This window comes from Dermacentor albipictus, unplaced genomic scaffold (genome assembly GCF_038994185.2).
Source record: "Dermacentor albipictus isolate Rhodes 1998 colony unplaced genomic scaffold, USDA_Dalb.pri_finalv2 scaffold_14, whole genome shotgun sequence".
NCBI classification, from domain to species: domain Eukaryota; kingdom Metazoa; phylum Arthropoda; class Arachnida; order Ixodida; family Ixodidae; genus Dermacentor; species Dermacentor albipictus.
The window spans coordinates 7,750,240-7,777,725 of NW_027225568.1; the positions used below are offsets into that span (position 1 = coordinate 7,750,240).

Genomic DNA, 27,486 nt, shown 5'->3' on the forward strand with positions numbered 1-27,486 from the left:
AGAGCAATTAATTAAAGAAGTAACTTCTTTAAGAAAAGCTAATGAAGAATTCACTAGGCAGGTAGTAGAGCTTCGTAAAAAAGAGCAGTCGAGCCCTGCTAGAGTAGAGATAGATAGAGCTGTAAGCAAAAGCAACGATCCAGGGGAATCCAGCTCTCCTGCCCCTAAAAAGAGGGCAGTGAGTTCCGAGGATGATTCAGTTTTCTCAGCCCTCAGTGAAATAAAAGAGGCGATTAAAGCGTGGAAGACGTGGAATCGGCGATGGGTAGAGCGAAAACTAAATACACTAAACTAATGGGCGACTTTAATGCCAAGGTAGGCAAGAAGCAGGCTGTAGACAAGGCAGTGGGGGAATATGGCATAGGCACTAGGAATAGCAGGGGAGAGTTATTAGTAGAGCTTGCGGAACAGAATAATATGAGGATAATGAATACCTTCTTCCGCAAGAGGGATAGCCGACAGTGGACGTGGAGGAGCCCGAACGGCGAGACTAGAAATAAAAAATTGGAGGACGCTTAAGCTTCACCTTCAAGAGTGGAACGCGACAGCGTTCCCGTCGACCCGCCAAGGGGTGTAAGACAATCGGCTACAGGGCAGCCACCACTTACGAGGCGCCCCGCATCGGACGCGGTGAGCGTCGAGCCATACGGTCGAGCAACGCGGCGTTCGGCGCAGCAACGAAGCGTGCGCCTGAGCAAGCGGAACGAACCGAAGAACTCGGTATCTCGGAGGGGGAAATGATGCACGCCAGCCAAACGTCGTGATCGGCACGGGCAGAGAGATATACAGATAGTGATCTAAAGAAAGGAAGGACGCTTGATTCTGTAGAGGGAGCAAGGCGAAGCGTTGTCAGGGGAGAGTCCGCGCCGCGACCCGCCTCGCACAGCTCCAATGCGCGCGTGGCGCGCCATCTGTCGGGGCAGCGCCGTACATGGAGAGGAGGGGGTCTTCTGTGTTTGCCGCAAGAAGGCTCTGCGTGTGCGGAAAGCGCAGAAGGAATGCAGCACAAACGCATTTCGCTACTCGTGTAATTGCGACTTCTGTAAGTTACATGTTCATAATTACCGATATACACCGCAGTATAACTTTCCACGGCTCGTTTCGAAGGCAACACCGCATTCACTAGAGGCGCGTTTGTACCGCTTGGAAGCATCGAACTCGTGGCTGAGTGGTAGCGTCTCCGTCTACACTCCGGAGACCCTGGTTCGATTCCCACCCAGCCCATCCTGGAAGTTGCTTTTTATTTATGAAGTGCCTGCCGTGATTTATCGCTCACGGTCAACGCCGCGGACGCCGACGCCGACACCGACGCCGACAACACCGGCTTTTCTGCGACACGAGCTCCTTAACGCTATCGCGTTAAAATAGACTTCATATCTGCGCTAACCCTGGCATCATACAAGATGTGGACGTGCTCGGCAAGGTGCGCTGCAGTGACCACAGGATGGTAAGAACTCGAATTAGCCTAGACCTGAGGAGGGAGCCGAAGAAACTGGTACATAAGAAGCCGATCAATGAGTTAGCGGTCAGAGGGAAAATAGAGGAATTCCAGATCAAGCTACAGAACAGGTATTCGGCTTTAATTAACTCAGGAAGAGGACCGTAGTGTTGAAGCAATGAACGACAATCTTGTGGGCATCATTAAGGAGTGTGCAATGGAAGTCGGTGGTAACGCCGTTAGACAGGAAACCAGTAAGCTATCGCAGGAGACGAAAGATCTGATCAAGAAACGCCAATGTATGAAAGCCTCGAACCCTACAGCTAGAATAGAACTGGCAGAACTTTCGAAGTTAATCAACAAGCGTAAGACAGCTGACATAAGGAAGTATAATATGGATAGAATTGAATAGGCTCTCAAGAACGGAGGAAGCCTAAAAACAGTGAAGAAGAAACTAGGAATTGGCAAGAATCAGATGTATGCGTTAAGAGACAAGGCCGGCAATATCATTACTAATAAGGATGAGATAGTTCAAGTGGCTGAGGAGTTCTATAGAGATTTATAGAGTACCAGTGGCACCCACGACGATAATGGAAGAGAAAATAGTCTAGAGCAATTCGAAATCCCAAAGGTAACGCCGGAAGAAGTAAAGAATGCCTTGGGAGATATGCATAGGGAGAAGGCAGTTGGGGAGGATCAGGTAACAGCAGATTTGTTGAAGGATGGTGGACAGATTGTTCTAGACAAACTGGCCACCCTGTATACGCAATGCCTCATGATCTCGAGGGTACCGGAATCTTGGAAGAACGCTAACATAATCCTAATCCATAAGAAAGGGGACGCCAAAGACTTGAAAAATTATAGACCGATCAGCTTACTGTCCGTTGCCTACAAACTATTTACTAAGGTAATCGCAAATAGAATCAGGAACACCTTAGACTTCTGTCAAGCAAAGGACCCGGCAGGATTGCGTAAAGGCTACTCAACAATAGATCATATTCACACTATCAATCAGGCGATAGAGAAATGTGCGGAATATAACCAACCCTTATACATCGCTTTCATTGATTACGAGAAAGCGTTTGATTCTGTCAAAACCTCAGCAGTCATGGAGGCATTACGGAATCAGGGTGTAGACGAGCCGTATGTAAAAAATGGCTGTGGCTTAGGTAAGGTTAAGCCCAGGATGCGAAGCATACTAGCCTTTATTTTAGTTGTTGAACCACTGTTTAGCCTGGTGAACTGCTGTTGCTTGGCTATATTTGGTTCGGCTAGACGAAGAAACAACTCATGCATTACTGCTTCGCCTTCAAGAGTGGAACGCGACAGCGTTCCCGTCGACACGCCAAGGGGTGTAAGACAATGGGCTACAGGGCAGCGACTACGAGCCCCGCATTGGACGCGGTGAGCGTCGAGCAAAGCAGCGTTCGGCGCGGCAACGAAATGTGCGCCTGAGCAAGAGACGCACGCCTTAGAAACAGCTCGTTTCTAAGGCAACACCGCATTCACTAGAGGCGCTTTTGTACCGCTTTGAAGCATCGTACTCGTGGCTCAGTGGTAGCGTCTCCGTCCCACACTCCGGAGACCCTGGTTCGATTCCCACCCAGCCCGTCTTGCAAGAGTTAAGCCAAAGCCACTTCTCCTCTGTCGTGACGTCAGGGTGTCACGTGGTTTCATGGCGACACCGCCGCGCCTGAGGAGCTGGGTTGAGCTCTCGTAATATGCTTCGCATAAAATACTGAGAGATATCTATAGCGGCTCCACAGCCACCGTAGTCCTCCATAAAGCAAGCAACAAAATCCCAATAAAGGAAGGCGTCAAGCCGGGAGATACAATCTCTACAATGCTTTTCACAGCGTGTTTACAGGAGGTATTCAGAGACCTGGATTGGGAAGAATTGGGGATAAAAGTTAATGGAGAATACCTTAGTAACTTGCGATTCGCTGATGATAGTACCTTGCTTAGTAACTCAGGGGACCAATTGCAATGCATGCTCACTGACCTGGAGAGGCAAAGCAGAAGAGTGGGTTTAAAAATTAATTTGCAGAAAACTAAAGTAATGTTTAACAGTCTCGGAAGAGAACAGCAATTTACAATAGGCAGTGAGGCACTGGAAGTCGTAAGGGAATACATCTACTTAGGGCAGGTAGTAAGACGGAAATAATCAGAAGAATAAGAATGGGCTGAGGTGCGTTTGGCAGGCATTCTCACATCATGAAAAGCAGGTTGCCATTATCCCTCAAGATAAAAGTATATAATAGCTGTCTCACCAGTACTCACCTATGGGGCAGAAACCTGGAGGCTTACAAAAAGGGTTCTACTCAAATTGAGGACGACGCAACGAGCTATGGAAAGGTGAATGATAGGTTAAATGATATTGCGCGACATAAAAACGACACGGACGTGAAAGAAGACGACACACCAAGCGCGAACTTTCAACTAAGTTTATTGTGCCACTGCGTCATTTTATACATGGCAGGCAACGTAGATCGCGCATGCGCTTACAAGGAAATGAAGTGCGAATTCATGTAACATGGTTTCGTGTCGTGTGATGCGGCGTCCAAGTAACGTAATTCTTTTTCTGTGAGAGCCAGAGACGGGAAGCTCACACACGCATCACCCAATCTCGCGATTATCTGCGCTTCAGATATCTCACGGATGAGCTGCGTACAGCCACGGGAAACAATCGTACATTGATCCTCAAGAGGCTTGCACCCATGATCCCGACAGTGGATCGCCAAGAAACCCCCAGAGCCGTTTTTAACATTGTTGCTGTGCTCACGGATCCGATCATTGAGGCAACACCCAGTTTGTCCTATATATGTCTTCCCACATGAAAGCGGAAGGTTGTACACCACCCGGTGTACACACTCGACAAACTTTTTTCGGTGATGCTTTCTGCACTTATCGGAAGGGACGGCATTTGGATCCGTCAGCCTGCAAAGCCTGCCGAGCTTGTCGGGAGCAGAAAAAACAACTCTTACATTCGCTCTTTGGGCAATCTTTTTCAAGTTGTGGGATATCCCGTGCATGTAAGGTATGACACTAACTTTAGGGCGTGTGCCAGGAGGGGCATCGGCAGCTGACTTCTGCGTGCTGGATCGCGCTTCTCTTAAGATGCGTTCCGCGACAGACACTAGCCCCGCCCTAGAATATCCAGCCAAGGACAACCGTAAAGTTTGCGCTTCTAAGCTTACGTCCTCAACATGACAGCAAGACTTGCTAAGGGCATTCTTGAAGCACAAACTGATAATGGCCCGGTTAACAAGCTTAGAATGTGCGGACGTATACGGCAGAAGTGGTTTGTTGGCTCGCGGCTCATACGACCAACACGTGTGGCTGTCCTGAAAATTCAGGCGAAGATCAAGAAAATGAAGAGACCTATCCACCGGCTGCCGTTGCCTGCCATGTATAAAATGACGCAGTGGCACAATAAACTTAGTTGAAAGTTTGCGCTTGGTGTGTCGTCTTCTTTCACGTCCGTGTCGTTTTTATGTCGCGCAATATCATTTAAGCAATGGATTACCAACTTGCCCGGAATGCTGCTCTTATTAAGTGAATGATAGGTGTAACGTTAAGGGATAAGAAAAGAGCAGATTGGGTGAGGGAACAAACGCGAGTTAATGACATCTTAGTTAAAATCAAGAAAAAAAATAGGCATGGGCAGGACATGTATAGAGGAGGGAAGATAACCGATGGTCATTAAGGGTTACGGACTGGTTTCCAAGGGAAGGGAAGCGTAGCAGGGGGCGGCAGAAAGTTAGGTGGGTGGATGAGATTAAGAAGTTTGCAGGGAGAACATGGCCACAACCAGTAGTACATGACCGGGGTAGTTGGAGAAGTATGGGAGAGGCTTTTGCCCTGCAGTGGGCGTAACTAGGCTGATGATGATGATGATTATTATGATGATGATTATGATGATTTTTGGCCATGCTTCGGCGCACAAGGTTACTAGTAACCGCAATACCAAACTTTTCTATCAGTGTGGGCTGGCGATATGAAGTTCCGCCCTTTGTGTAAACAGACCCATTGTGGGAGTACCAGCAGTTCTTAGAACAGCGTCCCCTTTCCACTTCCTTTCCGACGGCGGTCGCTGCGCATCGCCCATAACAGGCTTCGAGGCTATCTGACACGCGCTCCTGTGTTCCCGCTCGTATTGCTCACGATAATACGCCTTTCTGTACGTTGTATGCGTGATCCCAAAGAATGTATGCACTGTTCGTTTCAGTTTACTCCGTGTTTGTAGCCTCTGCGTTGCGAGGGGGATAAGCCGTTGCATTTTTTCTAGCTTAGGGGGTATGAGCCATTGCTGATGATGATAATTTCTGCTCACGGGTGGGCACGAAAAATACCCACCAGCGAGACGCTAACAGCTTCACTGTAGAACTGAGCGAGGAGGGAGTGCGTACAAAGTTAGAGAGACCGCAGGGCACTGCTTGCGTTCAGGTCAGCACGCGGCTTCTGCAGCCGGTGGGCCACGCTAAACCCCCTCCCCACTACTACTACCGCTGTAAGCGTAACCTGCTCAAGGGGCGTTAGGACAAGCGCGAGGCGTTCTCTGACTGGAAAGGGTAACACGTTTCCGAAAATTTGCGTTTGTGTGGGTTTATAGGGACACTAACTACCTCCCGTCATGTTTTGGACATTGTTGGCCAACTGTTCCTTCAGTGTGAAAAAGCATTTCGACAAAATTTATGATAGATTCTTGTGGAAGTCGTCGTCTTGGTCGCCGTGCGCGACATGGCGAAATGACTGTTGAAAATATGGTCAGAGAGCCTTGATGGAACGCATCTTTTGCCTCTGCCACGCAGACCCATCACCAATAAAGTTTTATGACTGACAGACAAAACTTCAGGGGGGGGGGGGGGGGGCGCTGAAGCCCCATAGGCCATTCCCCCTCCTAAGTACGCCCGAATGGTCACAACAAATTTACCGTGAAATAGCCAAATGTTCAGCTGTCATGGCTCCGTAAAGAATTCAACAATGTAGCAAACCCGATTCGGGCTTGCACCCGTGCATTTAAAGCAAGTTCGTTTCATTTCCACCACATCTCCAGCCGAAGAATCTTTAGCGTGCCACGAGAGGTGCTATCTCTGTTAAAAAAGGCGGGTTACCATACCATCGGGTTTCAAACATTTATTACAGGAATAACAAAGCAAAAGGTAAAAAAAAAAATCACGAGAATGAAGAAAACACTACTTTTAAACAGTGATATAAAAAAATTGAATTTGAAGAAGAAAGGAGAAAGAAAAAGAATGCACCCAGCTTCACGTGCCCCCAGGTATTTGTAGCTTGCAGAGTTTTTTTCGCGGGGTCTTCAGATGTTTTAAAGGCTATTCTTGAGGTAGTGCTTTCAGGTTACGCAGCAACAGGGCCACGATGTCATTAAACGTCGTGCAGGAGAAACCGCCTTGCGACCGGCGCATATGGTCCACCAGCTTGCGAATCTCCTCCTCAGTGCAATCAGGCCGCTTCTTCTGCACCATCCGCACTATCTTCAAAATTTGCCTTTCCATCTTCTTCTTCCTAGGCGATTCTTCCTCACTGGAATGCACGGACTCTACGTGTGAGCATGGAGCTGCAACCTCTCTCTTACTGCCAGGAAGTTTAGGGAAGTCTGACACCGGCGGCGGCGTTGCGTGCCTCCTGCAGTGCACTCTGTCAGGCGGAGGTAGTGGGCCGGGACTTGGATCAACAGGAAGCGATCGTTCTTTCGGCTCGGGCCTGGGAAGTGGCAGCGGATCGCGCTGACGTAGTTGTGTCGATGGCTGCGGCTGCGGCGGTCGCAAGCTCACTAGGGTGTCTTGCCCATTCGTGCCGGTGGGCTTCTCTTTCTCGGCGGCGCAGTTCTTCTCTTCCGCCGCGCTCCGCGTTGGTTCTGTTGGAGGCGTCTGGAGTAGCTTGCCGATCTTGTTTCGGAGCTCGCGAACCTCGGTGGCATGGCTCTCCCGGAGACTTTCCAGCTTCCCTTTGAGCTCCGCAACCTCTGCGTCGTGCTTCTGCACCGTTGACATCAACTCATTGAACAGGGCAGGGTCCCATCCTTGGGTCTGGACCTCGGCATCGCACATTTTCTGCACCGCCTGCAGAGCTCGTGACATACAACGAGGTGGGGACGAAACCTGGCTCCAGCCATCCTTCATTCTTCGCTCTTCTTGCTGCACGTCCGCTCCATCGACGGTAGACTCGTAGGTGCTGCTGCTCCGCGAGCGGACACGCGTCAGCTGAGGCCCGTCGTCATTAGCCTCCACGTGCTGGCCCTTTTCCTGCAGCGTTTCTGCCAGCTGCCTCGCGATATCGACCACATCTGACTCTGTGAGGCCCTTTCGCTCTGGCTCATCGTTGGCGATGACTGCATCCTCAGCAATGGTGTTGGATTCATGCTCTGCAACTATGGATACACTTGCCTCGTGCTCTTTCGTGTCGAAAATCTTGGTGCTGTCCGATGACTGGGCTTTGCCGTTGTCAGCCATCGTCTCTGGAATAGCCAGCATCGAACAGTTCTGGGAATCAGCTCCTTCTGTTGGGTTTCCAGGGACATCGGGTTTCTGCTGTATCGTGACGTCGGCGAACAGTTCCGGGATGTTTGCCGTCATGTTGGATGGCGAGGATGGCGAGGCGAAGCTTCGGGAGCACTGGTTCGGGCCGCCAGGTTCTGATGGCCGACGTCGAATGACTACCGCGAGCAGAGCGTGCAGCGCAGAACCCGACCGTACATCCGTAAACGCAGCCAGCGATCGAGCCTCGTGCTGACAGCCCACGAGCCTGGCTGCAATCTTCGTCGTCTTTCCTTTTCGTTGTCCGTCACCCAAATAGAAATTGAAGTAAATATCAAACATGAAAAACCAACTCATCTAGCAGGCGAACACAAATGGGTGTGCCGTTGTAAGTTTTTTGGCAAATAACTAATCATATGTTCAAGGAATTAGAAATTAGCCACGTTCATTGTAAAAAAATATTTCCTTAAAGAACAGACATTTTCTGGCAGCTGCTTTGCTTAGAATATGTATGTAAAGCCTTGTTTTCTTTTTCTGATTTTTCTTGCATTTACCAAGCTTTTTCACTTTTCCATTGACAGAAATTTCGGGTTTAAAGAGTTATCTCTCTTGTATTACAGAAATAGTTCTGTTTTCAGTTCAAAGTTTTTTTGTTATTTTAATGATATTGTCACGTGGTCGTGACGTCAAGGAACACAGTAATAACACTGTGAAAGGCAAAACTAACTTTTATTAGGCGAACCTGTGCCCGCGAAACAGGCTACACTTAAAGCACAACGAGAGCGGCGAACACAGTCGGCGATCGTTGAAAATCTGATCAACGGATCAAGCGCGTCGCCTTTTATACATCAATCGTCGAATGTTCCCGACTAATCGCTGGGACCCGCGCGCCTTCCACAAAGTTCTACATTATTCGCGTCGCGCACACATGCAATCAGATTACACAAATTCGGTCACAGACAGTGGATGGAACCATCGATAACATTCCAGAAATTCCAGAAGCCGAGGCGAGCGGACGCGTGTCACATGCACTCTCCGCAGTTTTTGGACTTTTTGAGCCATCAAACCCTATTGGACCACTAAAATTTTGGCTGGGATCGACGCCGGAACTGAAATGGACCACGAGGACCCCAAATTCAAACCGGTGGGTCCAATATTTTGGATTTTATCGAACTTTGAATTTCCACGTGGTCGGCCAGACGGTAGGCCTAACGAGACCTAGCACGAGAGCGGGGCTCCGCGGGCTTCCCGGCCTCGGCCCGAGGTAGAGACGACCCGGAGCGAAGTCCCGAATACCCAACCCCAACTTTGAGCAATCATCGACGAGAGGACCGACAGGTTTCATGGCGGAAACCCAGGAAACCATGGAGGAAGATTTTCACGACGCCACCGAGCCCGTCCTCATGCAAGATCGAAGCGGGCCCGCGGCAGGCACCCAAGCCCCGAGAGGCAGCATCCGAGCGACAGGAAGACCACAAGTAGAAAGCAATAACGACGCGGACCCGGAATGGGAGATCGCCGTGTCCAGGCGACAGAAGAGGCGCCAGCGAGACGGCAAAGGATCGAACAGCCAAGTTTTGGCGGGAACGGCGCCAGGGAACGGAAACTCCCTAGGCGACGCAAAGATCACAGGCGGCGCGCCAGCCGCGCCGAAGCGGGGAGGAGGAGAGGGGGTGCCGCGGAGGAAACTGCCTCCGCTCCCCAAGGACGATTTAAAGATAGTGCTCAGGCCGAGGGGACTCGCAGTCAAGAGCTTGCAGACACACCAGGTTGCGCGAGTGGTGGTCGCGGCCACCGGATCCGAATGCAAGGCGGAAGACTTGATCATCAGGCTGCCAATGGCTCCAACATCATAATGGTAAGCACCGACAACGAAGAGGCGGCCCAACGTATACGGCGCATCACGCAGCTAACGTTCGGGAACAGCAGCTACGCTATCAACGCACACGTGGCGGCGCCGGAGGGCCCGCTGCGGGGGGTCATCCACGGGGTGGACCCAGGGACCTCGCCGGAAGAACTCAAGGCGAACCTTAGAGTCCGAACGCAAGGAGTCAAGATCTTAGCAGCCAGGATGCTGAGACGGGCGAGCACGGCGGTCATCACATTTGATGGCCCCATAATCCCGAAGCAAGTACTCTGCTACGGTGGAGAGATGTGGTGCTACCCGTACCACCCGACGAGACAAGTATGCTACAAATGCTGCCAGCAGGGACATCGGTCGGACGTCTGCCCGAATCCGGAGGCCAAGGCCTGCAAGCAATGTGGCTGCCAAAATCCAGCGGAACAACACCAGTGCACGCCCAAATGCCTCATATGCGGGGGCGACCACGTGGTAGGCACGCGGGACTGCAAGCAACGACTCAAGACGGCAGGCGAGCTGCGAGGAGGTCCCCAGGGACATCAGCAGCAGAGGCGCAGCCGCAGCCGAAGCAGAGGCGGCGCAAGAAGACCGAGGTGGTTTCGAGACGAGGGCCAGGACCAGGGTCAACAAAACTTCAATGCCTACCGGAGCGGGTCATGGAGCTGGAGCCGCGGCCGGGGCCGGAGCCAGAGCCGAGGGTCCAACCGGGACGGATCCTATCCACCACTGGGCAGCACGGGCCAGCAGCAGCAGCAGCAAAAACAACAAAAGAAGAGCGGCGGCGGCGTTAAGGTGAGCTGGGGGACCGGCCCTCCCAAAACACTTTTTACTCCGCACTCGGGACCACACACTATCAACAACACGCAGACAGCAGCCGAAAGGCAACTAAGTGAGGAAAACAAAAGTCTCAAACGCAAACTCGAGCTAAGCCGAGAAGAAACGCGACAACTCAGAAAGAGGATAGATGACGTAATTAAAGAAATGCAAGAGCTCAGACGAGCGGGGTACTCGCCATTCAGAACGCCAACGCCACCACCGCATGCCGTGGCACCAGTGCAGGAAAACACAGAAGAGAAAAGCTTTAATGATGAAATCAGGAATTTCATGACTAGCGTGCAAAACCAAATGCAACAGACGCAAAATCAGATGCAACAAACGCAACAAAAGATAGCTCTGCAGGACCAGAGCTTCCGTAACAACGTCAAAAATATAAACACGCAGAAAACCACTAGTGACGCCAGGGATAGGCTATACAATGACAGGAGATTCGGATCAGAAACCCAAGGTACTAGCAACAACAGTAACAACGCAACATGGCAGGACAAAACCAACTAGAAGTATGGCAGTGGAACTGCAGAGGGTACAAGCGCAAGCAAGGACTCCTGCAACATTTCATATCTACGCGAGAAAATCCACCAGATATAATCATGCTACAGGAAAAAATTAAATTATGGGGTTTTACGTGCCAAAACCACTTTCTGATTATGAGGCACGCCGTAGTGGAGGACTCCGGAAATTTCGACCACCTGGGGTTCTTTAACGTGCACCTAAATCTAAGTACACGGGTGTTTTCGCATTTCGCCCCCATCGAAATGCGGCCGCCGTGGCCGGGATTCGATCCCGCGACCTCGTGCTCAGCAGCCTAACACCATAGCCACTGAGCAACCGTGGCGGGTATGCTACAGGAAACCAATAATACCCCCGCGCTCAGGGGCTACACGTGCCAGGAGAGTGGCCGCACCGCGACCCTCATAAGTAACAATGTAGTAACCATAGCGCATAAAGAAATCGAGGACATCTAGATAGAACACGTGATCACGGAGATGATTCCCAAAAAGAAAGGAAAGGCTAGAAGTACCTACATAGTAAACCTGTACAGTCCACCTAAACAGACAAAAGAAAACTTTATTAAACTTTTCGTGGAGGCCAAGAGATTGGCGGGACAAAACACTCTAATCATAGCGGGAGACTTTAACGCTAAAAGCCCGCGCTGGGGCTATAAAAAGGAAGACAAGAAGGGCCGAGGCATCTGCACGGCGGCAGAAAACACCGGGTGCGAGCTGCTAGCCGATGAAAACCAGCCGACTAGACAGGGAAACAGCGTCAGTCTAGACACGAATCCCAACCTAACCTTTATCAGGGGCGCCAAGCAGGCAGAGTGGAAAAACCTGCTCGAGAACCTTGGCAGCAACCACCACATAATAAGTCAGCACGGTGGCAGAAAATGTCAAGAGGAAAATTGATACGGCTCGGCTGACGGATTGGGACGCCTTTAGAGCACACTGTCGACAGCTAAAGGGTAACATTACCTTGGTAGAAGAGTAGAGCCAACAAATCAAGCAAATTCAGGAAATGTACACGCAAGAAGTGCACAGAACCTAAAAAACACCGGAGGTAGACAAGCGGCTCCTCAGGCTCTGGGAGGCTTGACGCGGGCTCACCAAGAGATGGAAAAGACAAAAGCTAAACAAGAAGCTAAACAAGAAGATAGCGGACATCACTAGGCAGACGGAGGAGTACGCGACGCAGCTCGCCAGACAGGAGTGGCAACAGTTTAGCAACTCGCTGAACGGGACCCTAAGTACGTCCAAAAGGTGGCGCATGCTCAAGGCCCTAACGGACCCTAGCAAGAACAAGTCCGAAAGCGGCAAGTCGATCCAAAGACTGGTCCTCCAGTACGAAGGTTCCGAAGAGCAGCTCCTGAAAGAAGTCCGAGAAAAATGCTACGGGAAAGACCAAATCGAAGGTTACAAAGGAGATTATCTCGGTGAGGAAAACCCGAACATGGACCGACCCATCACGAGAGAGGAGGTCACCGAAGCCGTGAGAGCGGCCACCAAGAATACAGCGGCGGGAGCGGACAAGATTCGAAACTCGCTCATAAGAAACCTAAGCGACGAGGCAATCGATCAGCTGACGTCGTACCTCAACACGCTCTGGCAAGAGGGGAAGGCACCGGCGGAATGGAAACACGCCGTCGAAGTCATGATACCCAAGCCGGGCAAGAAACTACAGATCGAGAATCTCAGGCCGATCTCGCTAACGTCGTGCCTGGGAAAACTGTATGAGAGAATAGTCACCAGAAGGATCCAGCAGCACCTGGAGAACGGGAGGTGGTAACCTGACAGCATGTATGGCTTCAGCGCAAACCTGTCGACGCAGGACGTCCTCCTACAACTCAAAGAGGAGGTACTCAACACAATGCCCAAGGCGGGTGAAAACGTTGTGATGGCGCTCGACATCAAAGGCACCTTCGACAGCGTCAGCCACGCGGCCATAATGGAGGGCCTCAACAACACCAACTGCGGAAGTACACGACTACGTCAAGGACTTCCTAACCGACAGAACGGCAACGGTACGGCTGGGGGAGTTGAGAAGCGACACCTTCTCCACACCGTGTAAAGGCACACCCCAAGGATCCGTGATATCGCCCGTGCTATTTAATGTGGTGATGATCGGCCTGGCAAAACGACTCGGCGAGATCCAGGGCATCCAACACGCGATGTATGCGGACGACGTCACGGTTTGGGTCACGCAAGGTTCACTGGGAGAAAAACAAGAGAAGCTACAAGAGGCTGCGCGCCGTGTCGAAAAGTACACCAGAGAGAGGGGACTGGTATGCTCCACAGAAAAATCCGAACTACTGAGAGTAGGTAGACACCCCACCCAAGCAACACTGGAAGTAACGCTTGACGGTCAAAACATCCCGGAAAAGAACGTGATCAGAATCCTGGGCATGTGGCTACAGGGCAGCAGAAAATGCAGCCACACCATCAGCCTGCTGAGCAAAGCGACGGAGCAGGTGGGCCGGATGATCAACAGGGTCTCCCAAAAAAGATACGGCATGAAAGAGGAAGACACACTCAAACTCGTCGGCAGCCTGGTCGTCAGCCGAGTCATCTACTCGCTACCGTACCACGCGATGACAAAAGGAGAGAGGGAACCGGCGGACACGATACTCAGGAAAGCATACAAGACGGCTCTCCATCTGCCAAAAAACACGTCAAACGAAAAACTGCTCCAACTGGGCATGAGCAACACTTTCAGCGAACTGGCGGAAGCCCTGCTCGAAACGCAAAAAGCCAGACTCAAAAGCACCCCTGCAGGGAGAGCGCTCCTGACTAGGCTGGGACGGGACACGAGCGGACACGTAAATAGATACGCAGACGTGCCCGACTGTTCAAGAAAAACAATAACCGTTAGGCAGTACCTAAGAACATGGACCCCAATCTCCACGAGAGCGGAGAGAGAGAGAGAGAGAAAACATTTATTTATCATGAGTTTGGGCGACTTCCTCGCAGGGTGGAGCCCTTAGTTCAGGGCCCCATTGGCTCGCACCATCCGGCGGGCACGCGGCTGATCCGCGTGCCCGCCGGATCAGCCGTCGCTGCTCTTGCGGGTCTGAGCTGGTCAGCGCAGTCTCCCAGGAGGAAGGGGAAGGTGAAGGAATAGGGGAGTAGCCCGGAGGGTGTGGGCACTCCCAGGTGCAATGATATACTGCGGGCTTTGCTCCACAAAAGGGACAGTATAAGGGATATTGTCTGGGGTGGAAGAGGTGAAGATAAAAGAGGCAGGCAGGGAAATGAATTAGTTTGAAGCTGTCGCCACGCGACGGCATCTTCTCGATTAAGGGAATTATGTGGTGGAGGGGAATGTCTCCTGGTATCTCTGTAATGTTGTAGAGTTTCAGTGTAGTTCAGTGGTTCTGTCGGTGCGTCGTCTGGGTTGGACAGCTCATCCAATGGCGCCCGGTTAGCGAGCTCTGGGGCTACCGCATTGGCGCGTTCACTACCATGGAGAGAGGCGTGTCCAGGTGTCCAGACGAAACGCATCCTGTGTAACGCTGTGGGGTGTAATGATGTAAGGATGCGGTGTGTGTAGGGTGTCACCCTCCCTTCTGCCAAAGTCCTGCAGGCGGTCTGAGAATCAGTCACCACTGTGATAGGTCCATCCGGCGCCGGCATGGTTGAAGCGTGTACGATGGCTAGGGCAATAGCAGCCTCTTCCGCCGTGCCACCGTCCACAGTGTTGAGCGTGGCCGAAGCTCTCAGAATGTCTGCACTATAGTACGACTAGACATAGGGCACGTTTCTGTGGGTAGTGGGCCACGTCGGTGTATAGGACTGGAGTGTTTGATTTGTCATCGCCAAATATAAGGGAGCCAGGGCTTGTGCTCTTGCCTTTCGTCGACCTTTATGACGGTCAGGCAGAAGGCAGGCGCGGGCCGAATACGTGGAAAAGACACTAGCGCTACTAGACAACACGGTATACACGCATGCTGCCACGTACGCGCGAGAAGGGAAGCGCACGGCCACGGCGGTGGTGGTGGACGGCGACGGGAATCTGATCAAATGTGCGACGGCAAAGGCAGCCGGCACAGCGGAGGCCGAAGAAATTGCCGTGGCGCTGGTGGCAGTAGAAGGATATAGGACAGGCAGGCCTCTAAACATCTTAACAGACTCGAAGGAAGCGTGCAGAAATTACACGAGGGGCAGGATTAGCAAAGCCGCCCTCAGAATTCTTGGCGGAGCCAACTTCACCGAGAGGAACGTTACGCACAAGTTAATCAGGATTCCGGCCCACGCAGGCATAGAGGGTAACGAAAGGGCAGACAGCCAAGCTCGAGAGACCACGTTCCGAGCAGAGCAGTCGCACGCCCCGGAGTATCACCCACACGCTTGTGAAGGAGGATACACAGAAATCTTAAACTTATACAGAGGGACGAGAACCAAATATCCCCCACCACACAAAGCTCTAACGAAGGAGGAAGCAACGAGTTGGCGCACATTGCAGACAAATTCCTTCCCAAATTTATACATCCTATAAGCAAAATGTACCCAACACAATACAGAGACACCTGCCCATGGTGCGGGGCCACACCCACACTATATCATGTCACATGGGAATATAAACACAATCAATCATTCCACCAACACAATAACCCGAGTGCAGAGCAATGGGAGAGTCGGCTTACCAGCTGCGAGCTCAAGGCCGAAAGGGCCTTAGTGCAGCACGCTAGTGAGGTAGCTAGGCTCAGTGGAGCCCTGGAATAGGGGCCCACCTTTGCCGGAAGAGGCTCCAAGTCGCCGGCGCCCAAGAATACGACGGAGACCTCGAGACGCTAAATCCTTGAAGGAACCAAATAAAATATATATATATATATCTCTCTCTCCCACACACATACAAGCGCGTCCTGCGCTGTGCGATAACATTTGTTAAGCGGTGAAACGTGTCGCCCGATAAAGACAAGTACACGTGTCAATACCCCCCTCTTAAAAAGCATCGACGCGATGTCGCAAACAAACGAAAGTAATAAAGAAAAGCTCTCGTAGCTAAGAAAACAAAAATAAGGAAGTTCGTCAGCGTGCGTAAAAGGGCTTCAGACGCACTACGTGGACCTCTTCAGATCGTGCCCGGCGCTGCTGTGACTGTGAAATGCCGTCTGGCACGACCTCATAGTCCAGTTGGCCAACACGTCGGATGATCTTGTAGGGTTCGAAATAACGTCGCAATAGTTTCTCGCTGAGTCCTCGTCGACGTATTGGGGTCCAAACCCAAACACGGTCACCGGGCTGGTACTCGACGAAGCGTCGACGGAGGTTATAGTGTCGGCAGTCGGTACGCTGCTGGTTCTTGATCCGTATGCGGGCGAGCTGCCGGGCTTCTTCGGCGCGCTGGAGATAGGTAGCGACGTCAAGATTCTGCTCCTTAGTGACGTGCGGTAGCATGGCGTCGATCGTCGTCGTCAGGTTCCTGCCGTAAACCAGCTTAAACGGCGTGATCTGTGTTGTTTCTTGCACCGCCGTGTTGTAAGCGAATGTTACGTACGGCAGGACCGCATCCCACGTCTTGTGCTCGACGTCGACGTACATTGCTAGCATGTCGGCGAGGGTCTTGTTCAGGTGCTCCGTGAGACCATTCGTCTGCGGATAGTAGGCAGTTGTCCTCCTGTGACTTGTCTGGCTGTATTGCAGAATTGCTTGCGTGAGCTCTGCTGTAAACGCCGTTCCTCTGTCGGTGATGAGGACTTCTGGGGCGCCATGTCGCAGCAGAATGCTTTCGACGCAAAATTTTGCCACTTCGGCTGCGCTGCCTTTCGTCAGAGCTTTAGTTTCAGCGACGCGGGTGAGGTACTCCGTCGCCACGATGATCCACTTATTTCCGGACGTTGACGTCGGAAACGGTCCCAACAAGTCCATCCCGATCTGCTGAAAAGGTCGGAAAGGAGGCTTGATCGGCTGTAGTAATCCGGCTGGCCTTGTGAGTGGCGTCTTGCGTCGCTGACATTCTCGGCATGTCTTGACGTAACGGGCAACGTCGGCGATTAGGCGCGGCCAGTAATACCTTTCTTGTATCCTCGATAGCGTCCGGGAAAAGCCGAGGTGCCCGGTGGTCGGATCGTCATGTAGGGCGCGCAGTACTTCTGGACGCAGTGCCGACGGAACAACAAGAATGTAGTTGGCGTGGACTGGTGAGAAGTTCTTCTTCACGAGTTGATTGTTTTGAAGCGGGAAGGAAGATAATCCTCGCTTAAATGCCCTGGGGACAACGTCGGTGTGCCCTTCCAAATATTCCACTAGGCCTTTTAGCTCCGGGTCTGCCCGTTGCTGTTCAGCGAAGTCTTCCGCGCTTATCATTCCAAGGAAGGCGTCGTCATTCTCGTCATCTTGCGGCGGCGGGTCAATGGGGGCACGGGATAGGCAATTGGCATAGGAGTGTTTTCGACCGGACTGGTAAGTTACAGTGATGTCGTATTCTTGTAGTCTGAGGCTCCACCGCGCAAGTCGTCGTGAAGGATCCTTTATATCCGCTAGCCAACACAACGCGTGATGGTCGCTGACGACTTTGAATGGCTTGCCATAAAGATAAGGGCAAAATTTAGCTGTAGCCCAAACGATGGCGAGGCATTCCTTTTCGGTCGTGGAATAGTTGCCTTCCGCTTTTGACAGCGACCGGCTAGCGTAAGCTATCACCTGTTCGACTCCGTTTCTCCTCTGGACTAGAACGGCACCGAGGCCTAGGCTACTGGCGTCAGTATGGATTTCTGTATCGGCGTGCTCGTCGAAGTGCGCAAGTACCGGCGGCGACTGCATGCGTCGTTTGAGTTCTTCAAATGCGTCGGCCTGCGGCGTTTCCCACTTGAACTCAACATCACATTTAGTTAGACGTGTCAACGGCGCAGTGATGCGTGAGAAGTCCTTGACAAAGCCCCTGTAGTAGGCACACATGCCAAAGAATCAACGCACTGCCTTGTTGTCGATGGGTGGCGGGAACTGTGCGATTACAGCTGTCTTTTGCGGGTCTGGACGGACGCCAGACTTGCTGATTACGTGGCATAGGAACAGAAGCTCATCGTAAGCAAAGCGGCATTTTTCCGGCTTTAGAGTAAGCCCTGATGACTTGATGGTTTCTAGTACTGTCGCAAGCCACTTGAGGTGATCGTCGAAATTTCCGGCGAAGACGACGATGTCATCCAAGTAAACGAGACAGGCCTGCCACTTCAATCCTGCTAAAACCGTGTCCACCACGCGCTAGAATGTTGCAGGCGCCGAGCACAGTCCGAATGGCATAACCTTGAACTCGTAGAGGCCGTCTTGGGTGATGAAGGCGGTCTTATCGCGATCTCTTTCATCGACTTCTATTTGCCAATAGCCAGACTTTAGGTCCATCGACGGGAAGTATTTAGCGTTGCAGAGCCGATCCAACGCGTCGTCTATTCGTGGGACGGGGTATACGTCCTTCTTCATGATGTGTTCAGACAACGATAATCGACGCAGAAACTTATGGTTCCGTCCTTTTTCTTCACCAAGACTACAGGAGATGCCCACGGGCTTTTGGACGGCTGGATGATGTCGTCGCGCAGCATTTCGTCGACTTGGTGCCTGATAGCCTCACGTTCTCATGTAGAAACTCGATAAGGGCTCTGGCGGAGTGGTCGAGCACACTCTTCGGTTATTATGCGATGCTTTGCGACTGGCGTTTGTCGAATCCTTGATGACGTCGGAAAGAACTCTTTGTATCGTCGAAGTAAGCTTCTCAGCTGTTGCTGCTTAATCATGGGGAGGCTTGGATTTATGTCGAAGTATGGTTCGGGAACTACAGTCATCGGGGTACATGCGGCAGAATCCGAGAGGACAAACGCATTGCTGGTTTCCAGAATTTCCTCGATGTATGCAATCGTCGTGCCCTTGTTGATGTGCTTGAACTCCTGGCTGAAGTTTGTCAGCAACACTTTCGCGTTTCCTCCGTGCAGTCAGGCGATTCCTCTAGCGACGCGAATTTCACGGTCGAGCAGTAGACGTTGGTCGCCTTCGATGACGCCTTCTACGTCAGCGGGTCTTTCGGTGCCGACCGAAATAACAATGCTCGAGCGAGGCAGGATGCTCACCAAATGTAGTCCATATGTACACCGTGTTTCCTATAACATTATGAAAATTGCGGCCAAGATCGCTGATTATAATAGGCGGTGGTTCTTGGATGGAATTGCATTCACAGTTGAAAGCGCAGCTGGTGCAATTAAAGCCTCTCCATCGACGCGAAAGTAACCAACGCTAAAAAAACGTAGCGTCACTTCCACTCGGAACAGGAAGCTGCAGCTACGTAAATTCCGCTTCACGCCGGAAGCTGAGGGGGTGAGTGGTAGAGGAGCGTGGAGGAGGAGGGTAGGCTGGCGGTACTCAACCTGGTCGGCGGAAACGTGTATGGAGGGGCTTTAGAACAACCCTCCCTCCCCTACCCACATGCCCAGTGGGAAGATGGTGCACTTCATGTAAATAAAGGCCTAGGTGTGCAACGCGGAAGCGAAGACGCCAGGAAAGTAGCCCACCTACTCCAGCGTAGCTAATTACAAGCTAACCGACCGATAGCAGTGTGTTCATTGGGGCTGGTTGGCTCATCTTTAGAATAAAAGTAAGACAGGAATAAATATGACACGGGCTTACTCGCTCGCCTACAGCTGACGACCGTGAGGATATTTCGCTTTGTTGACGACTTTTTGGTATTTTATGCCGCTGACCCTTGTGACACGGAGTTAACCTCCTAGACAATTATTGACGCCTTCATTGAGGTAATGAAGGATTTTTCATTAACGACGGAAGAGCCCACCAATGACCGTTTAGGGTTTTTAGACATTGAAATTGTTTTTAAACCTCATCACGTGTGCTGGAGCTACTCGCCTCGTTCAAAGAAAGGGCTTCTCCCGTTTTCGTCTGCACACTCCAAACTCGTAAAACGAGGCATCGCTAACGCATCTTTGCGAGCTGCTCTCAAGCGTTCGTACGAGCATTCTGATGAACAGAGCTTTTCAGCGCAAGTCAACAGACTAACATCAGCAGGCTACCCAGCATGATGTGCAGTGTTGCTGGTGGCCTTGTAAAAGAGTTAAAGAACACCGGAAAACAAACAAGTAGTCACTGCCTTCGAGATCTAGGCTTTCCGTCATTCCATATGTACACCGTGTTTCCTATAACATTATGAAAATTGCTGCCAAGGCAGGAGTGCGGGTGGTGTGCAATGCCCCTAATAAACTGAGCGGGTTGTACAAAATAGTCAACAGGGTGGATACTGTCGAGCGCAAAAGCTGCTATAAGAATCATGTTCTCGGCTTCATTGACTGTACAACGTAGGTCGTCTGTGAAATCCCGCTCGATTTCAAGCGTTGCTATATGAGGCAAACGGGAAGGTGCATTAATTATCGCCTCTTCACAAAAAGTATGCCGCTTCACTAAAAGGAAACCCGTACAGTCATCTGGCTGCCCACTGTAACACGTGTGGTTGCACCCCGATCATTCAGAAGTGCGAAATAATTGGCAGATATAGACAAGAACGGCACCGCGAGCGGCTCTGCTGCACCGGCGTTGAGAGCGCCGCATGTGGGGCGAAAGTCAACTAGCGGGTGGTACGCCTCTCCCATCTCTCGTTCGCACCGCATTGATTGCCCCTTGCACTGCGCGTGTTTGGGCACGTTTCGTACTGCGCGCGGTATGTGCCTACGTGCGCGCGCGTAGGACTATGTACGGTCTGTTTCACACTTAAGGCAAAACTCGGAGTAACTCGGAGCGCATTGCATCACGATGCGGCCAGCGCTTGAGTCAAGAGGCAGCAGCTCGCGCAGGCGCAGGTGCTTGAGGGGCGGGGTCTTGAACGGCGTCGTCTGCAACGGCGGCGCGTGCTGGCCGCATTGTCGGGGAACGTTCTACTGCCAGTTGCAGTGCGCCGATCTCATCGTTACTGCGTGAAATGAGCCGGTATTCTTTACTAAGCGTTGTGCGACGCCCACTGATACGCATCGAAGGTAAGTTCATCGCTGAAAGGTGCAGGGCAGTCATAGACGACGCACTGATTCCATACATACTTGACGGCCCGTTCCTGGAAGGCGACTATACATTCTAACACGATAGGCCGCTGATCCACACTGCTCGTGATGGGCAGCAACTGCTGGAAATGCGCTCCGTCACTCTCTTGGAGTGGCCGCCTCAATCCCGGGGCGCCAACATTATTTAAAATGTATTGGGCTCGTTGAAAGTGTCGCTGGCGCACCATCCCCTCTATCAGTCACCCGAGGATAGGCTTCGATCCACCATCGTCAGCGACTGGGACGTGCTGCGAATGAACACATCCCTGATCAAGTCAATCTACACTTCACTGCCTTCCAGGATGAGCGCTGTCATCGCTGCCGCTGTGGACATGACGAGATACTAACTGAAGTTTGGAACGTGATGTGTCCAATTCGTATCCGTTTGTTTCATCGGGTTCGGCCCCCATAGTTATTATTGTTGCGTGCTTTTTTTTTCTTTCGAGTCAAACAAATACTGAGCACGTTGCGCGCACATTTTGGTGCGTCTCGTCGCTGCTTATTACGGTAGCACACACAGTGAAGAAATATACGTGCACGCGCTCAGTACCCCGGCCTTTCGAATGAACAAACGAATCATGCTGTCGAAAGAACTTTGTGGAACTCCATTATCGCCAATGAAGGCTCAGAATATGGCGTCGCACAACGTTTAGTAAAGAATATCATCTCAGTTCCCGCAGTACCGATGAAATCGGTGCACTGCCCCTGACAGTAGCACGCTTCCCGACAATGCGGCCAGCGCGCGCCGCCGTAGCAGACGACGCAGATCACGACACCGCCCCTCGAGCGTCTGCGCCTGCTCGAGCTGCTGCCGCCGCCCGACTCTATTGCTTACCGCATCGCGATGCAATACGTTCCGAGTTTTTCCCTAAGTGTGACACAGACTGTACACTCTTCTATTTGCCTTTAAGAAGATCGGTACGTTTGACGATTATTTTCATGGCTGCAATGCGGCGAAAGGACAGCGTCTGCTTAACCATGTACGTGACGCTGAGCAGGTAACTGGAAACGACATCGTATGTGCCGCCGGAAAAATCGTCAGCACATACGATGCGGCACATGCATACGGCACATACGAGCTAAAGTCATTTTTGCAGTTTCTCACAATATGTTTGCTACAAATCCGTGTAGTCTCTGATGGCGACAACGGACTTCCATCGACACTGTGCGGAAATAAACAAAATATATCGCTGCATAGCACAAGTACGACATGCGCACACAACTTGAACTAGTACGTCCCCTACAATATGGAATAGAGACAGCAATGTAGACAGCTTGGCCATTTTTTAACAGTGCTCAAGAGGCGGAAGTTGAAAGTATTGGTAATCATTCCTGCTTCAGCAATGCCGGCGCGACCAAGACGCGGGCGTGTATCGTCCATTAACTCGATCGCTAGGTGCAGTGGTGATGCAGGAATGAACTCTGGTCATGTGCAATGCATCGTGCTCATATTCAATTTCTCGGCATGCGTGAACTTCGGCTACTGCTAGCGCATACAACAGAAGTGGTTTGCATTCTTGAGCAGCGCACACACAAACGAAACACGAGAAAGAAGACAGGACAAGCGCTCGTCGAACAACTTAAAGTTTTTTATATGAATAAAAGGATTATATACCGAGTAATTCTTAAATTCATGTTTGTTACACATAAAAACCGTCATACACTCAGCAGTGATCAATGAACGAGCTCGCTTCGTTTGCCAGTTGTTTACTTCGCTCGACGCACCGCAGTAATCCATGTCTGTCGTCTGCTTTTTTCGTACCATTTCCTTGTGAATCGGCACAATTTCACTGGTGGCATCAACCCTTTCATGTTTACATTGCTGTCGTGACAGTTAACAACACAATAATAATTTCCGGTCATCCGAAGAGGCGCCCATCGCAAACAAGAGACGTTTCGCGCGCAGCGCGAACTGAACGCGGGCGAGAACGTGAAGGGAATCGGCCGGCGGAAACCTACACCCGTTGAAGGGGAAATCGTTCCGCCAGGGGAGAAACGAGTGCTGGCGTCTAGGATGAAACTTGGCGTGCGGACGTCCATAGTGAAAAGCGTGCGCTGGAAATCTTTCAGGCATTTTGCATATTCAAAAGTGGCGGCGCGTGCGTCAGTTCTGCGTCCTTCACACTCTGAACAAAAGAACTGGATTATCTCCGTTGCTGACGCTTATCCTTCTTATCCTTTTTTTGCTGTTCATTATGTCACATTCAATTATATCTTTACATGCTCCTTCTGCAAAAAAAAAGCATTTGGTTGGTAGCCAGCGCTATGTCCTGTACTCTTTACTCAGTCGTCCTATGTTGCACTGGTCCTGTTTTTATTCTAACCGACAAAACCGTAAAAAAAAAGGGGGGGGGGGGGAACGTGACAGTGAATGTTCCGCGTTCAAAACTTTACCATGTTCTACTGTTCGCCGATAATGACGCAGACGACGAGTCTTTTGACGAATATGGTAAAAAAGTGCGTGATATTCGTCTTGATGTGCGCAAGTGTGGCTCACGCAGTGATCGGAGGCTTGCCTCGTGTGATCGTGTGTGTGAGACTGAGAGCCGCGATCGAGTTCGCCAAATCAAGAGCTCGGACGTTGGGACTGAACTTTACTTCGAATGAATGACATTTCCCAACTAGACCGAACCTAGAAGCATCGCTGCTTACGACACGGACACTGATGTACTGTAAATTACAGCGCAAGTAAATGAACTTGAGTATTTCCTTGTGTTTCGCGTTTGTTTGGTTTTTGCCGCTCCGCTAAAATACGCCTATTTTTATTTTATTTTTTATTGCGATAGCAATTATATGGAAAATCCAGGTGCATTTCTGCCGTCGCCGTGATGTTCTGTATCAAGTCCAAGGGCGATGAAATCGTCGCCTCGTGCCGTATGCTGTTTGTGCGAGTGAAAGCGTGCGAGAGTGAGCCGGCGAACGCGGCTGAATCTCGCGTTCGCGAGTGAGGATGGCGGGGCGCACGCGCAACCTCTTCTGTCACGTGCGAGGCCCAGGGCTGAGGTGAAGGAGGGGGGGGGGGAGGGTGCTCTTTTCCGGGCTGCTGTAAAAGCCCTTGATAATTTGAAAGTAGCGACACTCTCCTGCCCGCGGCGCTTTCCTCCTCGGTTCTCCTCGCCTTTTCTCCTCGGCTTACGCGGATGGGCCGCAGCATTCTTTGGAGGCGCGTTATTTTTGGCCACTTGCACGGCCCAGTGGTGTTGCAAAGTTTTGAGAAATGCTTTTAACCGCATCTATCCTACTGACGGCTACATTTATGAAGAGGTTTGTTTTTTCCTAAAGCCGTATGAACGGGGTATACTGATGTAAAAGGAGCTTTGAGGTGAGTTCGATACTACAGACAATTTTTCTGCCACATGATGAGATGCTTTACTTTCTGCGTCTGAACTAGTATTGCTTGTGCCACATCCCTCTGCGTGTGGCTTATTAAGCGAAAGCCTTAGATCTCTATTTGAAGGTTGCCTTGTGAGGTATAAAGGATATCACGTGACCCAAGGAAGGCCGGAAGTGAACCAAAGCATCTCCAGCCATGTACAAGATATGATTACTGATTAGCAGAGTTCATTACTTATTTATTGCTGATTGTATTAAGATGGATTAAGGTGCATTAAGGAGGAATAAGGTGTGTTAAGGAGAATTAAAGTCGATTAAGGTGAGGATGAGGGTGGATTAGGACGAAATACGTTGCAGTGCTAAGCATTACTGGCTGCAGCATATTTCTTGCATTACTACATCATGACCGCCATCATGATTGATTGCTCAATCTTCGTAATCAAAGTGCATTTATGCGAAGATTTCGGCTCGTGTTAAATCAAAGGAAAAGTTTTCCCAGAGAACAAAACCGCAGAAAGGCAGTTTTGAAATATTCGCTACTAAAGTGAAGCTTCCCGGCCTCCGCCTAGATGTCGATATCAACAGCAAGCGTGCGCGATCATGTAAACACCCCCTGCACGTTGCCTGTATCCTGGGAAAACCCCATAATAATCGTCGCCCACTCATGCGTGCGTAGAAGTGCAGTTCAAAGAAAATTCCAAAAATTCAAGCGGAACTTAGGTATCGCCTAAGAGACGCGAACGCGAAAGCATTGTAAAGCCTACTGTAACTCACATTAATCAACCTCCACCAACCTTCATCCACCCTATTCCACCTTCATCCACCTTAATACACCCTCATCGGTCTTATTACTCCTTCATCAACCCTAATCTGCTTTAATCCACCCTAATTCCATTTAATACGCATTAATCATTCTTCATACACTTTGACCTCCCTTATACACCCTAATTCTCTTTAATACGCATTAATCATTCTTCATACACTTTGATCTCCCTTATACACCCTAATTCACCTTAATCGTTTTAATCCACCGTAATTCATTCTAATCTTCCTTCATCCACCCTAATTCTTCTTAATACACCTTAATCCTGGTTCCTGCGCCTTAATCCACCTTAATCCTCCCCTAATTCACCTTAATAAAATCACTAATGAATCATTAATTACCTTGGCTAATAAATAATCTCTTATGCACGGCTGGTCATGCTTTGAGTCGTTTCTGGCATTCTTGGGTCGCGTGAATATTTCTGTTCTCAACGCGACCTTGAAACAGCGATCTAAAGGCTTTCGCCTTAAGGCTTAAAAAAACGCTATGTGGACTAGCTAGCGCTCACCACCTGCAACACCATAGCTATACTTGCCACTAATTTTTTCAGGGCCTGCATTCATTGTATGATACGCACACATCGACGTAAGGTGAAAATAATAGCAGCTCTACAAGCCACTATTTCGATTTTCAGTAAAGAAGGCAACGTATCCTAACAATCGCGAAAAGTGCGATCGAAAGGCTGTATCATCGCTCAGAATTCTTCACAGCGCAAAACAACCTATAGTGCTTCATTTCCGACTGAATAACAATAGTTCGCGACGTGCGGGGTAATGGAGTCCCATCAGAATATTGAGCATACTGAGGACAACCCAAAAATAGAGCATAAGGGGATGTTTTGATACGAGCAATAAGAAAGACGCCTCACCTCGCAAACAACATTGTTCTTTATCGAAACAAAGTTCTTTTGGCCAATGTTATGCAGCCACTGCTTCCTGCGCAAGCTGTCACGCTTTGCTTGTGGTATCACAAATAATACATAACAATCTTCAGGCTTCTTGCTGCAGTCTTGCGCAAGAGCACGGCATATAGCGCTAGCACAGAGAGCAGGAAACACAGCGTACAACGTTCGCTACGCCGAGCCAGCCGAGCTGAGGAGGAAGACGGTGCGGACGAAAAAGAAGAACGCAAGCAAAACTCAAGATCCGCGCGTTTGCAAGGGCGACGGCAGGGAGACCAATCGTCGTGCAGAAAAACGGGCGCAAGACCGCTTCCCGCGGGGGAGATGCGCGAGGGGCGAGAAGGAGGCGAGGAGGTTGCGCGGCGGCGGCAGAGTTCAAAGAGTGGCGGTACATTGAAATTATCAAGGAAATGGAATTACCGGTACTTTGAAATTATCAAGGTTCATCCCCGCCGTGCGGGTTTCGCCTTCAAAGCTATCTGCAATGTTTGCAGAGCGCGCGTGTAGTGCCATCAGTTTCGTCCTCGCAGCGCTTTCGACGTTTCGTTCGCTTTGAAGCGAGAGATGCACGAAGATCAATTCGCTCGCGGTTATTGCCGCACTTACTCACTCTAGCGTTTTGACAGCAAGCTTTTCGCGGTCATCGAGCGATATGTGTTCATGTTTACCTGCGCGCGCGTGACAACGCGCTTGTTAATTTAGTTCGTAAGCGAATGTTTACCAGTTTATACGGTCGATAAAACTACTGTCCTTACTTCTTATATGTATCTACTTATTTGTTATCGCAATCGGTGCTTCGCTATTTGGGCAAAACGACTTTTTTTTCCTTACTGCTACTTCATTTTTGTTACATGTTCCCCTCACGTATACCCGTTTTTGTGTTGACGTTCGAACTGCTTTGTGATAACGACTGGGACACTTTGTATCGTAGCAGGTAGGTGTCGCGAAGAAACCATGTCGTGGGTCTTTTTATTTCTTTTTGTGACTGCTGTGTCTTCCTCGATGCGGGGGAGACGGACAGAGCGCTATCGGAGATGTGGAACCACGAAAACGGGCGGCGAGGGTGGCTGAAACCTTTGCGTGGGAGTGACCGCAACGGCGCGTCGGGCATGGGCTCTCGCCCGGCCGACGCAGTCGATCCTGACAGTCACTTTGGGTGCAAGCGGTCAAAGGTCAAAGGCCTACTTCAAACGGACCCCGCAACAGCTGGGGACGAGTGTGTATAGATGTCATGGTCGGTTCCCGCTCGCCTCTACTGCCTATCAGTCATTATTAGTTTT

General features: G+C 50.7%; 1 protein-coding gene across 1 annotated transcript; it reads right to left on the reverse strand.

Annotated features, from left to right (window-relative positions):
- Positions 1-6,559: 6,559 nt before the first annotated feature.
- LOC135907072 (uncharacterized) lies at positions 6,560-8,185 on the reverse strand. Its single transcript, XM_065438732.1, has one exon. It carries the CDS (start codon positions 8,032-8,034, stop codon positions 6,772-6,774), a length of 1,263 nt encoding a protein of 420 aa, XP_065294804.1. The 5' UTR covers positions 8,035-8,185; the 3' UTR covers positions 6,560-6,771.
- Between the last annotated feature and the right edge of the window lie 19,301 nt (positions 8,186-27,486).